The following is a 20863-nucleotide window of genomic DNA, read 5'->3' on the forward strand; positions in this document are numbered from 1 at the left end:
GGGTGGGATTTAAGATCAGCCCGGAAGTACAGTAGTGCACAAGGACAAAAGATGGAGAAGAAAGTAAACAGCGTCGCCTTAAAAGTTGAAAAGGTACAAAGCACTTTAAACGAAATTTGGCCTGTACAGAGAGCTGGGTAGGTTAGCTTACATGATAGTAAATATTGTTTTCTTGTAAAACATCACATTTTAGCTGAACATGGCTCAGGCAATTATAACACTACAAATACCCTACACTAATTTACTTACATATAAAATATATATATCTAATTGAAACTACTGGACAAACTACTGGACATTCTGTGTATAACCCTCCAAAGCAAACTGAATTATCCCTGAAATATGTTCTTTACAGCAGGATGGACGAGACAATGGCTACGTTTACACAGGCAGTTGAAATCGGATCTTCTTTCCACAAATTGGTATTTTGACCAATCACATCCGAAGCACCATGGCAACGTGCTATATTTTACAGCGAAGGCTGCAGCAGAAGCGAACGCCAGCAAATAAACACAACATTGTTTCACCTTCTTTAACAAAAGACTCATAAACAGACAATAGGCTACAGCTTGTTTCACAGTTTCTCCACTAACGATGTACTGTATCTCGACAACGTTGAGTGCATGGGGGGTATGTACCCAGCCTAGTACAGTACCTTCCACAAAAAGTATTGGTCGATAAGACCAATTAGTGAAAACAAGATCAGGCTGCCGATGTGGGCTGCCGTTGTGAACACAGCATATGTGGATTGCCCCATAACAGAGACCTGAATGGTGGAGAGCAGAGCACTTTAGCCTGTCTCTAGGAACTCTGGTGTAGCTGGAGCGACTCAACCCCAGGATCAGCACAGACAAACCATACCAGCCAAACAGTCAGGTCAGTCCCCTGCAACAGGTATCATCATATTTAATCAGATAGTTTATTGAACCGGTGTCTGTCATGAGAATGAGGGAAACAGACTGTACTTTATGCAGTTCTTTCAAATCACCAAGAGATGGCGACACATGCCAAGCATTACATTTACTATGCTGTTACTGGCCTTCATTAATGATTGTGTAAAAGTATTTCCACACAAATGGGTTTTCATTACATTTGATTTAATTTGAGTCCTTGGTGGAAAACCCAGGCATGTTGTTTACTCAAACAACATTGTATGAGTAAATGTGATGTAGTGTCCTCTCTCTGCAGGGGCCAGAGGGTACTGTCTTTCCTTCTTTTCTTGCTCTACTTCACTGTTTTGTTCCCCACTGTCCCTCCTGCCAGGCATACCAGCCTGGAAGAAGGACTTTGGAGAGTGTGGGAGCAGTGGTGGGCGGGGGGAGTTGTGGCAATGGCAGTGAAGGCTGCTGCTCAGATATTCCATCATCCTCTCTTTCTCCCGGGGAGATCGTGAGATCGTGAGATCATGGCTGTCATGAGGCATTTATGGTGTCTTAACTGGCCCAGATAACATTATCACCCACTGGATCACTGAAATTCAATTAGCTTCTTAACAACTCTGTGGTCCGGACAAAAAAGGACATCTGTGGACGTATGAAGCCCACTTCCCCATATAACAATGTGCTATCTTTTGAACAGAAAGGATATTTTCTATTATGTAGATTTTGCTTCACCATGCTTTTCCTGGAGGGTATGGCAGGCAGGCACCGCACATCTATTTGCTTGCTCAAAATGTGTTTGTCAGATTGGTAACAGTTTGTGGGTGTAAGTGTTAATTATTGTGCAGAGGAAATTCTTTTTTCTCTCCTACCAATTTACCAAACTAATTTACATAATTTTGAATGTCATAGCCTAATTTGCTGTTAAGGCAGGCAAATCAGCAAGAGAGTGCTGGGATGAGGACAAATTGAGAGGGGTGGAGGAAACATTGCAATTATACAAAACTTGTATTCTCTTTTCATGCGTTTGGAATCGTTTTGCTGTTTAATGAGAACAAGCATTTCAATGATCTGTTCAAGTATCTGAATGCCTGAGTATTTTAAACCTGATTTTCATTTAATTTGTAGGGCTACTACATATCATTTTTTAGATGCAGCCTACTTAATTTTCCATAAGCAATTACTCTTATGTTATGGGTCTGGTCTATGCAGAATTATTAAATGAAAAATCGGCTGACTGTAAAAGAGAGAATCCATTGTGAATCATGGAATGAACACCTCCCCTTTAATTGCGTGGTTTCTCCCTGATTTCTATAGGTTTCCTTCGTAGTTGCTCTCACTTGCGATCAGTCGTTTCCCAGCGGAACTTTGCTGTTATTCTCCACCCTCGCACGCAGGCTGTCACACTGGAGCGAAATGATTGTTCTTTCCATATTTACGTTCATGGACAAAAGCTATTATTAACATAGGACTACTTTCTACGATCAAAATGAAGAAAAGTGGAATAAAACGCTCGCATACTGAGTGGTAGGACTGAAGGTGTGTCTTATTGCAATGCACTTTCAGTATAAAAACTGGAATTTATTGAAAAGCTTATTTTAAAAGTTGCAGAATTTACGTGGAAGTAGAATTACAGATTTAAGTGCTTGAATTGTAGTTTGTTTCAATGTTATCATCGTTGTCGATGGTGAAATAATGAACATATCAAAGAGGACAAGAGCAAAGGAAAACATGATTACAATGGGATGTTTTGGACCAATATGTTTTTAAGCATATAAAGACTATTTGATATGGTATAATTGTATTTAATGCGTGTTAAACTGTTACCTGTACTGTTGCTTTTATGTTAGTTGTAAAATATAAGTGTGATGTAACATATTACTTATCTTTGTTGATTGCCTTCTGTTTTGAAGTTTGACACAGGTCAGGAAACTGTTTTGCTTGTTTTTATCCATGACTTGCAGTTGTTCCTAGTGGATTCAGTATCTGTTAATTAAATCAGACTTTATTACTGGGTTTACAATTTAATTGCTGTTCTCAGGCAAAGTCTGCTATAAAGACTGCTTTATTGTTTCTCTGAGCATTAGTAGTAATTAGTAGTTCCTACTGATTAGTAGTAATTAAAGTCCAGCTGTCACTGAGACTAGGGTTAGTTTTTTTCTTATATTTGTTCTGGCTGTTGCACAGTGGCCCCTGGACCAGTGGGAGAAGTGTCCATGTGCACACAGAGATGATTATTGTAGGATTTCAGGTTATCCTAGTAGTCCTACATTTTGAATGAATGATGACATTATGTTAGTGTTTTACTTCAGAACAGGACACACAATGTTAACCCATCCACTGTCTGTTGTCTATTGAGTCTGAGGTTTAGAATCAGGTCACTAAAAGGAAAGCAAGTAGTTTAACCAGAATCATAACATTTTCTCTTCACAGAAACCTGTCTTTCAACCCATCAAGTGCCTGAGGGAGCAGAGGTCAAATGGCAAAGTGGCTCAAAGACTATTTGAGTTTTGGGAGCAGGAGGATGCCTCCTCAGCCACCCAAACCAGACTACACAGAGAGTGAGATACTGAAAGCCTATCGGGCTCAGAAGAAACTAGACTTTGAGGACCCATACGAGGACTCTGAGAACCGGGCCAGAAACGAGTCTGGGTCCTCAGACTCCTCCTACCCTGCCTTTGGTTCTCCTCTGAAGTCCGCCAGCCTGGATATGAAGGTTGTATCTCCCAAACATCGTCTCATCAAGATGGACTCTCAGGACCTGGGGCGAACTAAGATCTTACTGAGTGCCATCTCCCTAGAAGATCAAGAGCCTGTAAGTCATTTCCTGTTCCACGTTAACAATCATTACCATTAAAAAGACCTCTCTGCTTATTGATTAAGCCCATATGCAAGTGACTGGTAATGTGAGTCAGAAGTATGCAATGTTTCAATACATCATGCCATGTTTGAAGTGGCCCATAAATTGGCCGGCCTGGATGACTAATGGAAGGAAGCGTTATTGATGGGATGAATGGCTCGTTGAGTGGGGTGTCACAGTCCCCTGAGTTTATGTCCAGACATAAATAATAAATGGTGTTTGGTTTAGCAAGCAGAGAGAGATTCCCATGTGAACACATGGTGAGGAAAGCTATACAGGCCTTAGGCTGCTATAGTACCGTATGCCACACTTGTGCTGCCATCAGGCACATAGACCCACCCTGGATGAGTACAGTATGTGTTGGCAGGAGAACACACAGGCACAGCTGCAAGGGTCAGGGATGCTCAGAATTTCATAGAGAGACAGAGACAGAGAGTAAGATAGTATTTGCCTATAGAGGCAGGGAATGCACATTGATTCTGCATTAAAATCGATCTCTTATTCTCATTTGAAAAGCCTTAAGTGCACAGCTCCTGAAGTGCATTGAAGGTCTAAGGGAAGGTAGAGTTGATACAGACACTCTGCGTAGGTGCTCTGGCTGCCCTCATTAATGTCTGTGTGGAATTCTGGTGTGTGAGAACATCCATCCCCCCATGAACATTGCAATTTAAATCCTGGGCTTTCGATAAGAGCAATTCCACGGTAACAATGATGTTAAAACGCAGTCTTTTCACTTAAAAATGCATGACAAACAAAACCAATGATTGCAAAGTTAAACAAACCACAACTCTATGTACAAGGACTACTTTTAACAATTTCAAAAGCAAAAATTTTACAAAAACACATTTACTTGAAGAACAGTACAGATGAAAAGTTTGGTAACAGAATGACGGTTTGTGCTCTTAGTGTATAGTGCATTTGGGAAAAGGGTTCAGACTACTTGAGTTTTTAAACATTTTGTTACGTTACAGCCTTATTCTAAAATAGATTAAATATATATTTTTTCCTTATCAATCTACACACAATAACACATTATGACAAAGCAAAAACCGTTAAAAAAAAAAAAAAATTCAAATGTACATAAACTGAAATATCACATTTGTATAAGTATTCAGACCCTTTACTCAGTATTTAGTTGAAGTACCTTTGGCAGTGCTTACAGCCTTGAGTCTTCTTGGGGATGACGCTACAAGCTTGGAACACCTGTATTTGGGGAGTTTCTCCCATTTCTTCTCTGCAGATCCTCTCAAGCTCTGTCAGGTTGGAAGGGGAGTGTCACTGCACAGCAATTTTCAGGTATCCCCAGAGATGTTCGATCGGGTTCACGTCCGGGCTCTGGTTGGACCTCTCAAGGACATTCAGAGACTTGTCCCAAAGCCCTTCCTGCATTATCTTGACTGTGTGCTTAGGGATTATCATCAAGGATCTCTCTGTACTTTGCCCCGTTCATCTTTCCCTCGATCCTGACTAGTCTCCCAGTCCCTGCTGCTGAAAAACAGGTTTCATCCATAAGCTTGGAATTCAGGCCAATGAGTTCACTCTTGGTTTCATCAGACCAGACAATCTTGGTCTGAGATTCTCTACTGTAGGTGGCTTTTGGCAAACTCCAAGCTGGCTGTCATGTGCCTTTTACTGAGGGAATGGCTTCTGTCTGGCCACTCTACCATAAAGGCCTGACAGGTGGAGTGCTGCGGAGATGGTGGTCCTTCTGGAAGGTTCTCCCATCTCCACAGAAAAACTCTGGAGCTCTGTCAGTGACCATTGGTCACCTCCCTGAACAATACCTTTTTTCCCGGATTGCTCAGTTTGGCTGGATGGACACCTCTTGGAAGTGTCTTGGTGGTTCCATTTAAGAATGATGGAGGCCACTGTGTTCTTGTGGATGTTAAATGCTGCAGATTTTTGTTTGTAACCTTCCCAGATCTGTGCCTTGACACAATCCTGTCTCGGGGCTCTACAGACAATTCCTTCGACCTCATGTCTTGGTTTTTGCTCTGGGTCTAAATACTTATGTAAACAAGGATTTGTCATTATGGATTTGTCATTCTGGGGTATTGTGTGCAGATTGATGAGGAAAACAATTTATTCAATCCATTTTAGAATATGGCTGTAACAAAATTTGGAAAAAGTCAAGGGGTCTGAATACTTTCTGAATGCACTGTATGAGTGATACATTGTAATGTATTGTGTCTTAATGAGTGTCTGTTATACCCCAGGTGGTTCCGTCAGCCCCAGCAGTAAGAGATGCAGATTATTCTGATCCGTTTGATGCTCACACAAATCCCCGGCCAGAGTCTGATCTGGGACCTGTGCACTGCGAGAACAACGGCTACATGGAGCCTTACGAGGCCCAACGCGTCATCACAGGTGAGTCGGTTACTAGGCTTTGGTTTTTGGATGAACCAAGTATTTCTTTGTCACAGGACAGGTAGGCTAATCACAATTGACGGAATATATTCTCTCCATGGCGTTTTTGTTCATATCTGTCTTCTAGCCTGTTACCAGATCTGTTTGTGGTTTAGCCAACTCCTCTGACTTTGGTTATCATGCCTTCGATAGGAGAGTTGGCTAGAGCCTAGCGTAAAACAGATCTGCCGACGAGGCCACGACGCCCTCCGCTGCAGGAGGGAGACTTTTCCCCTGTCAGATTGTCCTCTGTCTGACTCACAGCCTTACAAATGTCTCTCGCGCTCATCCTTTCCCTAGCGCTCATCCTCCATCCCTTGGTTCAGATCTGTCGTTTCTCATGTTGCCTTTCTGTAGTAACAACTCTGTTTCCTCAGCCACTGTCTGTCAGAGCCATGCAGTGTAGCGTCTCTCACTAGAGTGGTGGAGGGATTCTCCCCTAGTTGCCCTCGGGAATCTGGGTAGCTTTTTAATCCGTCTGAGAGTCAGTGTGTGTTTGACTGTTGTCTTTGCTGGCTTCATTCAAGTCAGAAGCAGTTTATAGTCACAGGGTTAGGACAAAGGGGCTCTTAGTCTTTCAGCTTGGTAAATACACAATGGAGCCTAAGCCAGTGAGCCAGTCAACCCAGGACTGAGTTACTGTGGTATGTCAGTGGGCGTTCCATTAAACACATGGTGGAAGAGGGAAAGCCAGGTGTGACACTGAATATCGCTCTGATTCTCAAGTAGAACAGCTATTATACCCCCCCAGAGACAGATTATCAACTGATGTGTGTTTTTGGCAGATGTCGTCCCCAAGGTATCTTAAATGTGGTTCTGTCACGTTTTTGAAAGTTCAGTTGGGGAGAATAAAGGCAGAACTCAGTTTCTATTCTCTGTCACCTGCCGGTCTGACATACATTTGCATACCGTAATAGATTCCTGATTCCCTTCAAGATATGTTCTCTCCCTTCATGTTCCCATCCATTTCTCATTCCCACCCTGCCTATTTTCATCTCCCTCCCCTAATCTCTTCTATCTCCTCTCTGTTCCCTGACATTCCATGCTCCCTGCACAGGTACAGCAGCATGCCACAACACCAAGCCTGCCTCTGTCTCAATGATTTAACATCAAACCAACCCAGCCCTCCCCTCCCTTCCTCACCTCCTCCCACCTCAGGGTCTGTCCCCGGGGCCGCCTCTGTCGCCATGGAGACGGCAGGGGCGCCCAATAGCAGTCTTTAGTCTGAAGGTTAAAGTTAGCCTGTTCTGCTTTTCACCAGCCAACCCTTCCATTTAAGATCCAGCACTCTTTCCCTCTCACATCACTGCACCTCCATAGATAGGCTGATGGTGGAGACAAAAGATTCTTCCACTTTCCTTCCACCCAATATTGCCTGTTTTTTGAAGCTTTGAGCTTCACAGCCCACATGGCAGTTGTTTCAGAAGTCTGTCTTCGTGTGTTTTTGTTATTTCAATAATCTATGGCTTCTCAGCTCAAAGTCACACGTAACTCTCTGAAGGTTGACGGTGTTGGGAAAGATTTTTATAGAACATGCTACATGCTGAGAATTCTGATAAAAATGCAAATGAGACTGGCTGTTGTGAGATGCAGCAACTAGATTGCTGCTGTAACTGTGAAGAGAAGTGCTGTTCTTCTGCTACACGGCTCCGGGTCTAGCCCAGAGTTTAGTTAAGCCTCTCCATATGACGCGTTGAGCCTTCAGCAAGCTGTGCAAACATAATTTGTTTCCCATCCTCAAATTCAACTCATGTTGTTTTTGCTCAACAGGCTTTTCATATAATTTGCTGTGACAGATGCAATTGACCTCCTGTTGTAGGAATCTTGTGTTTTCTAACCATAATAACAGTTTGTTTTCTGTTTCTGTGTTCTAAATTATTAACTGTTGGTTCATAAATCCTTCATGTCTAACTTTGAAATGTGTTTGTTCTCTCTTTGAAAAACAAATGGAATAGTCGCACACTATTCAATGAAATTAGTCAAATGTTTGTGTTCTCTCTAACAGAGTTGCAGCATGGTCCCGGAGTGGGTCGGACACAAGGCGAGGTGCAGCTCTACGACACCCCCTATGAGAAGGGGCGGGGGCGGCCGCTAGGGGTGGGGCTGGGGTACAGCAACCCCCTGGAGGAAGGCAGGGAGAGCCGGTTGCCGCAGGATGACGAGCGGCCAGCAGACGAGTACGACCAGCCATGGGAGTGGAAGAAAGAGAACATCTCTAAAGCCTTCGCAGGTATTGACCTACTTAAACATTTGTATCTCTTTTTTTTTAATTGAACCTTTATTTAACTAGGCAAGTCAGAACAAATTCTTATTTACAATGACGGCCTACCCCGGCCAAACCCTCCCTTAACCCAGACGACGCTGGACTAATTGTGCGCCACCCTATGGGACTCCCAATCACGGCCGGTTGTGATACAGCCCTAGATCGAACCAGGGTCTGTAGTGATGCCTCTAATACAGAGATGCAGTGCCTTAAAATGCTGCACCACTTGGGAGCGCTGACTGACCTCAGTCCCATCCTCAGCCACCTGAGTAGCTATCTCACACTGTCACTATTACACTCATTAGGGTTTGACTGTTCAGTACATGTATTATTATTCTTTTTCTCAAGTTCTATTTTTAGAACACAAGAGCAAGGCCTGCACAGCATTTTTTTCCCTCACATTTTTTCCACACTGTTATTTCCCGAGCCCTTATCACATTAAAGACGCACCTATTTTATTGCAAAAAAACACAATTTAATATGACAGAATATTTTTCCAAATGAAAAAAGTTGCCAGTGCGAAGTAATACGCACCCATCCTGCGTGTCTGGAGCTGTTCTTTTCAAAGAGTGATAATTTGAAACGGGGCTTATTTTGGCGTTTTTCATTGTTACATACCAAAATCTGTGGTCTTTTCGATATAGACCTACAGACGTTTAATTTAGTTTATTCTGCCTGTTCTTTGGAATTTGTTTAAATGGATGAACGATTCCACATTGTACACTGCATGGTGATGAATTACGGCACGGCATCAGTTTGGTGAGTAGGCATAATGATTCTGATGAAAATATGCTCTTTGTCTTTAACCTGTTTTTGCATATTTTCAGTGTGGAACCTCTCTATGTTTAGGGGGGTTATGGCTTAGGCTAACCAATTCTAAATGGCACCAGCAGTTCACAAAGTAGCCTAAGCAGAAAATAGACTGGATACAATTATTCCCAAACTGCAGCTCATTTTTAGAACACATATTTCCCTACTTCAATCAACCAGTCTATGTTTTATTTATGATTAAAACTGTCGTAATTTGGCAAGGAATGTATCTTGTGTATCCTATCAGTTAGACCTTTTTCTACGCCCACCGTTCCTCCGTTTTTATAGGCATTTATTTCTGTAAGCCTAACGGGAGCTTGTGTGCCAACTCAGCATGCGTGTGTAGAGGGAGCGCTTGGAATGCAATTGAGTGAGGGAAAGGGAATATAGGGAGAAGAACTGAGTGATGCTTGCCTTGTTGTGTATTTGAGGGGCAAAAACCAAAACATGTACAAATGGAAAACTAGAGTCAAAGCAAATTGACATGGTCTTCAAGACAAAATGTATCCCCCCCCCCAGACATGCCACAAAGCACATTCCACAAACACATTTTAGAGTTGGTTGAAGCTAGTTTTGACGTCTGTTTGAGTACTCGTCCCTAACACTCACAACCACCCTTTTACACTCAATGAATAATCTTTCACTTTTTACTCTCACGCTACTAAACACACACCTTGAATTATCACATTCATGACTACTTGCCAATTGAACATGAGACTGGATGATACGGGTGACTTTGTGTGTGTTAATGAATTTGCTATCTGTATCCGACACTTACGCTGAGTATAAAAACATTAAGAACACTTGCGTTATCCATGATATAGACTGACCAGGTGATTTCAGGTGAAAGCTATGATCCATTATTGATGTCACTTGTTAAATCCACTTCAATCAGTGTAGATGAAGGGGAGGAGACAGGTTAAATAAGGATTTTCAAACCTTGAGACATTTGAGACTTGGATTGTGTATGTGTGCCTTTGAAAGGGGTATGGTAGTAGATGCCAGGCGCACCCATTTGAGTTTTGAACTACCAACGCTGCTGGGTTCTACAGCCCTTAGACTGTAGAGGGGTTCTACTAAGCTATATGGAATTGTTTTAAGAAGGTCATACCAAGGATCATTTAGCTATTTGATTTGGAATTTTAAGACCCCTTGAAGAATCAAAAAATATACTTATTTAAAATAAAATTATATATATAATTTGTCCTTCCTGCTATTAGCCCATACAAACGCATTGAATAACATATTCACTATATAGAACAACAGAGAGCCCCCCCCCCCCCCCCCCAAAAAAAAAAAGATCCAAAGGAAGTTTGTTATGAAGTGTACAGGGGGGCAAAAAAGTATTTAGTCAGCCACCAATTGTGCAAGTTCTCCCACTTGAGGCCTGTAATGATGAGGCCTGTAATTTTCATAATAAGTATACTTCAACTATGACAGACAAAATGAGAAAAAAATTCATAAAATCACATTGTAGGATTTTTAATTAATTTGTTTGCAAATTATGGTGGAAAATAAGTATTTGGTCACCTACAAACAAGCAAGATTTATGGCTCTCACAGACCTCTCACAGACCAGTACTTCTTTAAGAGGCTCCTCTGTCCTCCACTCGTTACCTGTATTAATGGCACCTGTTTGAACTTGGTATCAGTAAAAGACACCTGTCCACAATAAGACACCTGTCCACAACCTCAAACAGTCACACTCCAAACTCCACTATGGCCAAGACCAAAGAGCTGTCAAAGGACACCAGAAACAAAATTATAGACCTGCACCAGGCTGGGAAGACTGAATCTGCAATAGGTAAGCAGCTTGGTTTGAAGAAATCAACTGTGGGAGCAATTATTAGGAAATGGAAGACATACAAGACCACTGACAATCTCCCTCGATCTGAGGCTCCACGCAAGATCTCACCCCGTGGGGTCAAAATGATCACAAGAACGGTGAGCAAAAATCCCAGAACCACACGGGGGGACCTAGTGAAGGACCTGCAGAGAGCTGGGACCAAAGTAACAAAGCCTACCATCAGTAACACACTACGCCGCCAGGGACTCAAATCCTGCAGTGCCAGACGTGTCCCCCTGCTTAAGCCAGTACATGTCCAGACCCATCTGAAGTTTGCTAGAGAGCATTTGGATGATCCAGAAGAAGATTGGGAGAATGTCATATGGTCAGATGAAACCAAAATATAACTTTTTGGTTAAAAACTCAACTCGTCATGTTTGGAGGACAAAGAATGTTGAGTTGCATCCAAAGAACACCATACCTACTGTGAATCATGGGGGTGGAAACATCATGCTTTGGGGCTGTTTTTCTGCAAAGGGACCATGACGACTGATCCGTGGAAAGGAAAGAATGAATGGGACCATGTATTGTGAGATTTTGACTCAAAACCTCCTTCCATCAGCAAGGGCATTGAATATGAAACGTGGCTGGGTCTTTCAGCATGACAATGATCCCAAACACACCGCCCGGGCAACGAAAGAGTGGCTTTGTAAGAAGCATTTCAAGGTCCTGGAGTGGCCTAGCCAGTCTCCAGATCTCAACCCCATAGAACATCTTTGGAGAGAGTTGAAAGTCCGTGTTGCCCAGCAACAGCTCCAAAACATCACTGCTCTAGAGGAGATCTGCATGGAGAAATGGGCCAAAATACCAGCAACAGTGTGTGAAAACCTTGTGAAGACTTACAGAAAACGTTTGACCTCTGTCATTGCCAACAAAGGGTATATAACAAAGTATTGAGAAACTTTTGTTATTGTCCAAATACTTATTTTCCACCATAATTTGCAAATAAATGCATTAAAAATCCTACAATGTGATTTTCTGGATTTCTTTTCTTCTAATTTTGTCTGTCATAGTTGAAGTGTGCCTATGATGAAAATTACAGGCCTCTCTCATCTTTAAGTGGGAGAACTTGCACAATTGGTGGCTGACTAAATACTTTTTTGCCCCACTATGTCCTATGTCTGAGAGATATAAGAAGGATCAGGAAATGCGCGCACACATATATATATATATATACACTTATTTTTTTACATGTATATAACTCCACAATGACAAAGCAAAAACAGGATTTTAGACGATCTTATTTTTTTTTATATACATTTGAAAAAATATCACATTTACATAAGTATTCAGACCCTTTACTCAGTACTTCGTTGAAGCACATTTGGAAGCAATTGTAGCGTCATACCCAAGAAGAATCGAGGCTGCAAGTTTGGCACGCCTGTATTTTGGGAGTTTCTCCCATTCTTCTCTCCCATTCTCTCAAGCTCTGTCAGGTTGGAAGGGGAGCGTCGCTGCACAGCTATTTTCAGGTTTCTCCAAAGATGTTCGATTGGGTTCAAGTCTGACTGTGGCCACTCAAGGACATTCAGAGATTTGTCCTGAAGCCATTCCTGCATTGTCTTGGCATTCCTGCATTGTGTGCTTAGGGTCGTTGTCCTGCTGGTCAGTCAGGTCCTGAGCGCTCTGGAGCAGATTTTCATCAAGGATCTCTCTGTACTTTAACTCAGCAATCTTTTGATCCAGACTAGTCTCCCAGTCCCTGCCGCTGAAAAACATCTCAGCAGCATGATGCTGTCACCACCATGCTTCACGTAGGGGTGGTGCCAGGTTTCCCGAGACGTGACGTTTGTCATTCAGGCCAAAGAGTTCAGTCTTGGTTTCATCAGACCAGAGAATCTTGTCCTTTTTAGGTGCTTTTTTGCAAACTAAAAGGCTGTCGTGCCTTTTACTGGGGAGCTTCCGTCTGGCCACTCTACCATAAAGGCCTGATTGGCTGCAAAGATTGGTTGTCCTTCTGGAAGGTTCTCCCATCTCCACAGAAGAACTTTGGAGCTCTTTCAGAGTGACAATCGGGCTCTTGGTCACGTCCTTGACCAAGGCCCTTCTTCCACAATTGCTCCGTTTTGGCCTGGCGGTCAGTTCTAGGAATAGTCTTGGTGGTTCCAAATATCTTCCATTTCAAGAATGATGGAGACCACTGTGTTCTTGGGGACCTTCAATGCTTCCTTGACACAATCCTGTCTCAGAGCTCTATGGACAATTCCTTCGACCTCAGGCTTGGTTTTTGCTCTGACATTCACTGTCAACTGAGGGACCTTATATAGGTGTGTGCCTTTCCAAATCATGTCCAATCAATTGAATATGCCACAGGTGGACTCCATGTTGTAGAAACATCTCAAGGATGATTAATGGAAACAGGATGCACCTGAGCTCAATAGCAAAGGGTCTGAATACTTACGTAAATAAATAAGGCAATACATTTGCTAACATTTCTAAACCAGTTTTTTTGCGTTGTCATTATGGGGTATTGTGTGTAGATTGAGGGATTTTTTTTGTTTTAATACATTTAAGAATATGGTTGTAACATCACGAAGTGGGGAAAGGGTCTGAATCATTTCTGAATGCACTACACTTCATTTTTAAAAAACTGTTACCGGGGGACCTTTTTAGATGAGGCCTGTGGGCATCCTAGAGCAAAATGTGTGTAGCCAAACTGTTCGGATGCTACACACAGAAGTTTGCAGATTGGCTGTACCGACTTCAAGCGAGTCAAGGTGATTGTGGTTGTCACAGAGAACACCATCGTTTTCGTGAGTCTCATCTTTCCACAGAGGGAGTCATAGTTTGTAGGCCAAACCGTTTGGACGCTATAGATGATTTTGTGAGAAGACTGATTTTCGGGATGTCTCATGATCTGACAAACACTGCTCTATATCTGTCACCTTTCACCGCAGATGCGGAAGTGCGACATCAGCGGATGTGATGGATTGAGACGGATCCGATGCCAAATAATGTCTCATATCTCTAGATTAAACTGACAGATTTCTATGGGGATTTTTTTTAATGCTAATTACATTTCGCTGGGCCGCGGAAATCGACTAGTTTTTAAAGAAGAATTGTATGTATGTATGTATGTATGTATGTGTGCCATTCAGACGGTGAATGGGCAAGACAAAATACTTACCGTTAAGTGCCTTTGAGTGGGGTATGGTAGTAGATGTCAAGAACTGCATTGTTGCTGGGTTTTTTCACACTCCACAGTTTCCTGTGTGTATCAAGACTGGCCCACCACCAAAAGGACATCCAGCCAACTTGACACAACGACGGGAAGCATTGGAGTCAACATGGGCCAGCATCCCTGTGGAATGCTCAGTGTACATCATAAATAATACAAGTTTTTTTTTTTATATATTGTGAGGCCCTGTCTCCGTTTCTGGTGTGTGTGTGTGTGATTGACAGACTGGACGGTGGGCAGTAGATCAGTTACGATACGGCAGGGCAAGCCTACTTAATTGAGCTGCATCTCAGTCAGGAGGTCAAAGTGACAGGAGAATAAATCAACAAGCTTGCTTTCACTCCTCTTTTTCATGCATTCGCTCTCCCTTCCTCCCTCTCTTCTCAGTTAATTACATGCTCACGTGTGCATGACTGATCCAGATCTAATAAGCAGGTGGTCAGCAGAACTGCTACAGCAACACACGACACAGACACAAACACACAGAACATGTTCAAATCACATTACATCGCAGGCATTAAATAGACAACGTAGCGTTGACGGAGAGGATTACTTCCATCGGGTGGGTGACCCTCTCAGAAGATTTAAGGAATAAAACCCAGATCTCTTGGACAGGATCTATTACAACACCAATAAGAAATGGTACCAGATGGGGGGACAAAAACCTTCACTCATGATTTCCTGGCACCTGTTTTTCTACCTGCAGTCAGTTAGCTGCCAGCACCCCGGCCTGTGTGAACAGATTGGTTGGAGGGAAAAACAGAAACACTACAGTATGTTCCATTCTCACTTTTAATCCATATTCCCAGTCAGATGGCGGGCATTACTAGGCAGGGTTGGTATGGCAGCACTGAGGGTTAGTTGAAGAGCTGTAGAGAGAGGGGGGACGTCCAAGGTTATGGCAGATTTGATGTGAGCTCAGTGCGGATGTTTGTGGATCCCAGCGACTCCGAGGGCAGGGGACAGAAGATAATGAATGACATTGGCTGTGGAGGAGGGGGGGGGGGGGTCGAGGCCATTGTGACAGGGAGCAATCAGTCATGCGTGGCGCTGACACCTTCGCCTTCACTGCGGCCTCTCCTCCCACAGCGGTGACAGGACTGTCCCTGCAGTCCTCCCTCCCGAGGTGACACACCGCCTGATAACCTACGATCTGCCAGCAGTGCCTCAGCTCTCACCTCATCACCACACGAACTGATTATCAACAGTTACCACAGTCAGGAGAAATATTCCCTTACATTTTTTCGGCACCGAGTAAATTTCAGGTCTGCTGAGCGCAAACTTGAATGTTGTGAATATTCAGTGCAACTTCCAGCAAGCATTTACTGTGAACACTGAGGCTGTACCTGCTTTAAGTTAGTTTCAGACAATGGTCAAGTAGGCTACTGTAGCTATTTGATCATAATGTAGGCCTACTAGAGTGGCCTACCATCAAAAACAATGGAGAAAATGCATCCCATTACATTTTAACATGGAACTGGATGTTCTATCATTCAGCCTACAATAGCAGCCAATGTGTTGTTCAATGTAGGCCTATATTCCATGAGACTTTTGAAAAGAACATGCAGGGCTTGACATTAACCTGTTTATCCACTTGTCCTTCAGACAAGGTGACTGAAAATGTTGTTGTTTTGATGCAAGTAGCATTTTATACAAAATTAAAATGCATTATTAATCCCATAACATTATTACAGAGAATTAGATACATTATGCTACCCTCTGCCTATAGGCTACTTAGCTTATTCAAGCCTCTCTCAAAATACAACACTGCCCCTTTTAAGATAAAAAAAAAAAGCTGTTTATCCGAATCACTTTTGAAAAAAAGAAATGTACATGTTTTGTGCTCTTATAGGAAGCAATCACTCTCCCATTGCTGACTACAAATGATCTATAAGTGGGCTAATATGAACACGTGCACACTTGGCTGCATGCAGCTCTTGCTTGGATCTCAAAACAAGAGCATCTACTCATACTGTAAACACGGTCCAGTTTAAAGTGAATAGCACAGATCCAGATATGGCAACGGTCTATTTGCATAAAGGTCTACTGCAGCTCTGATTGGTTATGCTGCACTGTTCTGCCTGCAACATATTTTGCATAGTTATTTCTGCATACTTAGTCTTGCATAGTTTTGTTTTGGTATGTTGTATTGAAAGTGGATAATATTGCATTGATTCGATCACAATTCCCACAGTAAAGGGAAATGTTGATAGTGTTAACTTTCTACAGTTTTTCCCCTTAGTTAAGTTCAATCTAGTGTTTCTCTGCGCGTGCTGATATTTCTTCTGCACGGCAGTCCTGGGGAGCTGCACTCCTGCGAACAAGCGCAGCTTAAAGGGAACATTGGTCAGGAGTGAGAGCAGGATGCACATTTAGATGTGGCTTTTTGGATAGTTTCATATTACATGCACAATTATGATAATCAGGAAGTAAAATGCTGTGCATATCCTCTTTTAGAGTGGGATGAACAGTATTCACTGTGGAGTCCAGTCCAGCTCAGGTGGAGATCAGTGTCTGGGTGTGAGTTGGTAGTCAATTACGTGACACCAGCAGTGTGAGAGAGCCTGCTGCTGGTAGACAGACATGCCTCAGTCCAGTAGGTTTTAATTAGAACACTACAAACCTGTCACTAGCACCTAGCTCCCCCATATTACAACCATCATTAATTCCTGTGAATGTTTTAAAATGTAACAGTGAGGGTTGCATAGATAGCCCTGCAGCCATGCAACACCAATTAGTGAGCTAATTTAATGGACACTCATTACTCCACACAGAATGCCCTGTCTAATGAGTAGATGAATGGTGTTAGGTACACAGCATATTTGATCTACATTATGTGCTTTTAGTATCTGATCTCTGATATCTGGTTTCCCTCCACAAGTAGGAGGCCTTAAATATCATTTAAAGGTCTCTCACACAATATTTTGCAGATACGGAATTTTGGATTGGTTTTCCAGGTGTGAATGTACTGTAGACTGGCGTCTACAAAGACACATTTGTGTGCATGTGTGCGTGCGACGCAGCAATCATGAGATTTCCGTCACCTTGGCCGGTGTGTCCCTGGTCTGTTAGCTCACTCTAAGCTGGCCCTGGGGTTCCCAACTGGCTTCTCCATCAATTTACAGGATGTGTCGTGTCGACATTCTTCCAACCCTCGCGCTCTCTTGCTCCATGTGAAGCTTTACTGATGTTAATGAAAAGACATCCTTCACCATCCAGACTCGTTCCCTCAAGTGAGTTGGATGGGAGGCAGAGTGAGATGGGGAGGGGGGAGAGAAGTAGTGAAGGGATAGATAATGCACCACTGAGTGGGGGAGAGATGGTGTGTGTGTGCGCAGGAACCAACAGAATATACAATCCCAGAAAAATTGAGGCCAAGAAGAGAAATCAGAAAGGGAGGAATAGTAGAAAGCCATTGGTTTGAGCTGAATAAGAAAATGGCAGTTCTGTCCATGAAAATGGATTTCAAATGCCATGTCATATTCCTATTTTATATGCCTTAGTGTGTATTCGTGGATAGGGGTGTTAATTATCTGTCATTAGTAGGAAGAAGTTGCGCCCGGCAGAAAGCCTTTTGTTGGCAGAGAGAACATGGGGAGCTGGGCTTGTTACAAAGCAGATGTCTTAATACTTGTGTTTAATGACGAAATACAGCAGGATTTATCCAATGCTCCTGTCACTTGATTCCAGGATAGTTATTTTGATAAAAAATAAAATGGCTTTTTATATTTACTATATTTACTATGAGCTCTGAGGTTGTAGTGCCATTGTCTTCCATACTGAAAGAGTAAAATGGATTGAACTTGTTTTATACTGAAATGCCTTTTTCTTGGTTCAACCAGTGGACCCACTTCAGTGTGAGGTTGTCTTTTGTGTCTGCTGAGTTTATTTTTTTATTTATTTTTTATTTCACCTTTATCTAACCAGGTAGGCAAGTTGAGAACAAGTTCTCATTTACAATTGCGACCTGGCCAAGATAAAGCAAAGCAGTTCGACACATACAACGACACATGGAGTAAAACAAACATACAGTCAATAATACAGTATAAACAAGTCTGTATACGATGTGAGCAAATGAGGTGAGAAAAGGGAGGCAAAAGGCAAAAAGGCCATGGTGGCAAAGTAAATACAATATAGCAAGTAAAACACTGGAATGGTAGATTTGCAATGGGAGAATGTGCAAAGTAGAAATAAAAATAATGGGGTGCAAAGGAGCAAAATAAATAAATTAATTAAATACAGTAGGGAAAGAGGTAGTTTTTTGGGCTAAATTATAGGTGGGCTATATACAGGTGCAGTAATATGTGAGCTGCTCTGACAGTTGGTGCTTAAAGCTAGTGAGGGAGAAGTGTTTCAGAGATTTTTGTAGTTCGTTCCAGTCATTGGCAGCAGAGAACTGGAAGGAGAGGCGGCCACAGAAAGAATTGGTTTTGGGGGTGACTAGAGAGATATACCTGCTGGAGCGTGTGCTACAGGTGGGAGATGCAATGGTGACCAGCGAGCTGAGATAAGGGGGGACTTTACCTAGCAGGGTCTTGTAGATGACATGGAGCCAGTGGGTTTGGCGACGAGTATGAAGCGAGGGCCAGCCAACGAGAGCGTACAGGTCGCAATGGTGGGTAGTATATGGGGCTTTGGTGACAAAACGTGGTTTGTACAGGTTTTCAAATATATTATTGAATATTCTGTTCTGAAATGTCAATCTGCCTGCTAGTTCTCGCTCTCGCTCTCTCGCTCTCTGAACATGATGTTGTCAGAATGTAAATATATCACAAGAAAGACCTTCGGGCAAATGGCCTCCACAACCTGTGTGATAGATCCACAGGTTCCCATTAGTAGTAAATGGAGCCCAGATGTTCCCTCTGTTTGAGTGACAGCTCTGTGTGCACCCGGCCAGCAAAAGGTCACGTCCTGCCCTTTGTCACAGTGATGAGTGCTGACATGTGTAGGAGGAGGTAAAGGTGATGTCATGAGGGGATTATAAAGGGGCCATTTAGGGTAAATGTTACACTGCAGGCAGGAGGTCGCACTGGAACACGGATGCCCCAAACAGCCTTCCAGACATTCAAACAGAACACTTGTGTGCTACAAATAGCAGCAACTGTGGAATCATAAAATTTGAACAGAATGCACACCCACTCGTACTGCTAGTGCAACTGGTTTCTAAGTACATGGTGTACTGTATGTCCTTGGTATTGCATACAGTCTGGAACTCCCCCTAAACAGGGCAGGAATTCTGTTTGAAATTTTCTCATTTAACTGTGACAAGCAAAGCTTAACTGCAATCCCTTTTCAAAACAATGTATGATTATCTTCACTGAGTTCATTCCCTCCTTCCTTTCATTCTAGTCCTCCCTCACTGTTGTTCTCTCTGAGCTGGTCACACTTTAATGATGGCTTCTGCAGGGCTGGGAGGGCTCTCCAGATGGGGCCATTGTACTGCATCATGCACCAATAGTTCACAGAGAGCCAGAGAAAGTGGCGGAGTGTGTTTTCCCTGATCAATAATGAACTAGTGAGAGAGAGGGAGGGATGAGAGTGAGGGCTGTATGTACAGCATCACTGGGGTCTCTCCTAATGCCCTGTTCAGCTGCCCTTTTATGTCACACACCCAGGGGGTCTTTGGTTTTGTCTGATCATCAAGATGTCAGCCCCCCCTTCATTTGTTTAGTAATTCACTGTGTGGTGTGTTGCGCAGCTGTGGCGGATTCTGTGTGCGTGCGCCATTGAGACTGCAGTAATGGGTTACGTGGTTGCTGGCCACGGATTGTAATGAGCTATTTTGTTCCGCTCCTGCCTCATTTGTGTGCCCTGTCCTCACCATCCTAGACACACAGTCCACATCATTTTCAATCTGACACACAGCATCTACTTGGCTACCTTCACTCTTTCTCCTGTCAGACTTCTTACCTCTCCTCCATATTCCATCCATCTCCGTATTCATTCTACTTCCCCTCCTATCCATCCATTATTTTTTATCTGTCTCTCCTCTGCACCTGGCTCCCTGTAGATATGTCAGAGCTGCCTGAGCTACCCTGCCCCCCTCCAGTGGGGCAGCAGATGGAGGAGGATCTCCTGATAGGACAACACCTACCCAGGACAACACCTTCTCACTCCCCAACCTGTTCCCTGACCCACCAGCCTGAACCCCCAGTGTCCTGCATCTGCCCTGCCTGCTTTTTGTATGATGTTAACATACAGTACCAGTCAAGTTTGGGCACACCTACTCATTCCAGGGTTTTTGTTTGTTTTTACTATTGTTCTACATTGTATAATAATAGCGAAGATGTCAAAACTGTGAAATAACACACATGAAATCATGTAGTAACCAATAAAGTGTTAAACAAATTCTTCAAAGTAGCCTCCCATCGCCTTGATGACAGCTTGGCTCTTCTTAATGCGTTTGTGCTAATCAGTTGTGTTGTGACAAGGTAGGGGTGGTATACAGAATATAGCCCTATTTGGTAAAAGGCCAAGTCAATATTATGGCAAGAACAGCTCAAATAAGCAAAGAGAAACATCTGTCCATCATTACTTTAAGACATGAAGTTCAGTCAATGCGGAAAACTTTTCAAGTGCAGTCCCAAAAACTATCAAGCGCTATGATGAAACTGGCTCTCATG

General features: G+C 42.9%; 1 protein-coding gene across 7 annotated transcripts in view; it reads left to right on the forward strand.

Moving 5' to 3' along the window:
• Window positions 1-32: 32 nt before the first annotated feature.
• LOC110524320 (SH2 domain-containing adapter protein D) overlaps window positions 33-20863 on the forward strand; it is a 28150-nt gene continuing 7319 nt past the window's right edge. Inside the window, exons 1-5 of one of the 7 annotated variants that reach the window (XM_021603856.2) lie at window positions 33-93; window positions 356-876; window positions 3312-3693; window positions 5955-6105; window positions 8150-8374. In XM_021603856.2, the coding sequence (XP_021459531.2) occupies window positions 3358-3693; window positions 5955-6105; window positions 8150-8374 (712 nt within the window). In that variant the 5' untranslated portion in view covers window positions 33-93; window positions 356-876; window positions 3312-3357. Of the gene's footprint in view, window positions 94-355; window positions 877-2163; window positions 2418-2649; window positions 2672-2989; window positions 3130-3311; window positions 3694-5954; window positions 6106-8149; window positions 8375-20250; window positions 20589-20863 lie in introns of those variants that run through there. The other 6 variants (XM_021603858.2, XM_036978071.1, XM_021603855.2 and 3 more) reach the window with 6 other exon arrangements.

This window comes from Oncorhynchus mykiss, chromosome 5 (genome assembly GCF_013265735.2).
Source record: "Oncorhynchus mykiss isolate Arlee chromosome 5, USDA_OmykA_1.1, whole genome shotgun sequence".
In the NCBI taxonomy this organism is placed as follows: Eukaryota; Metazoa; Chordata; class Actinopteri; order Salmoniformes; family Salmonidae; genus Oncorhynchus; species Oncorhynchus mykiss.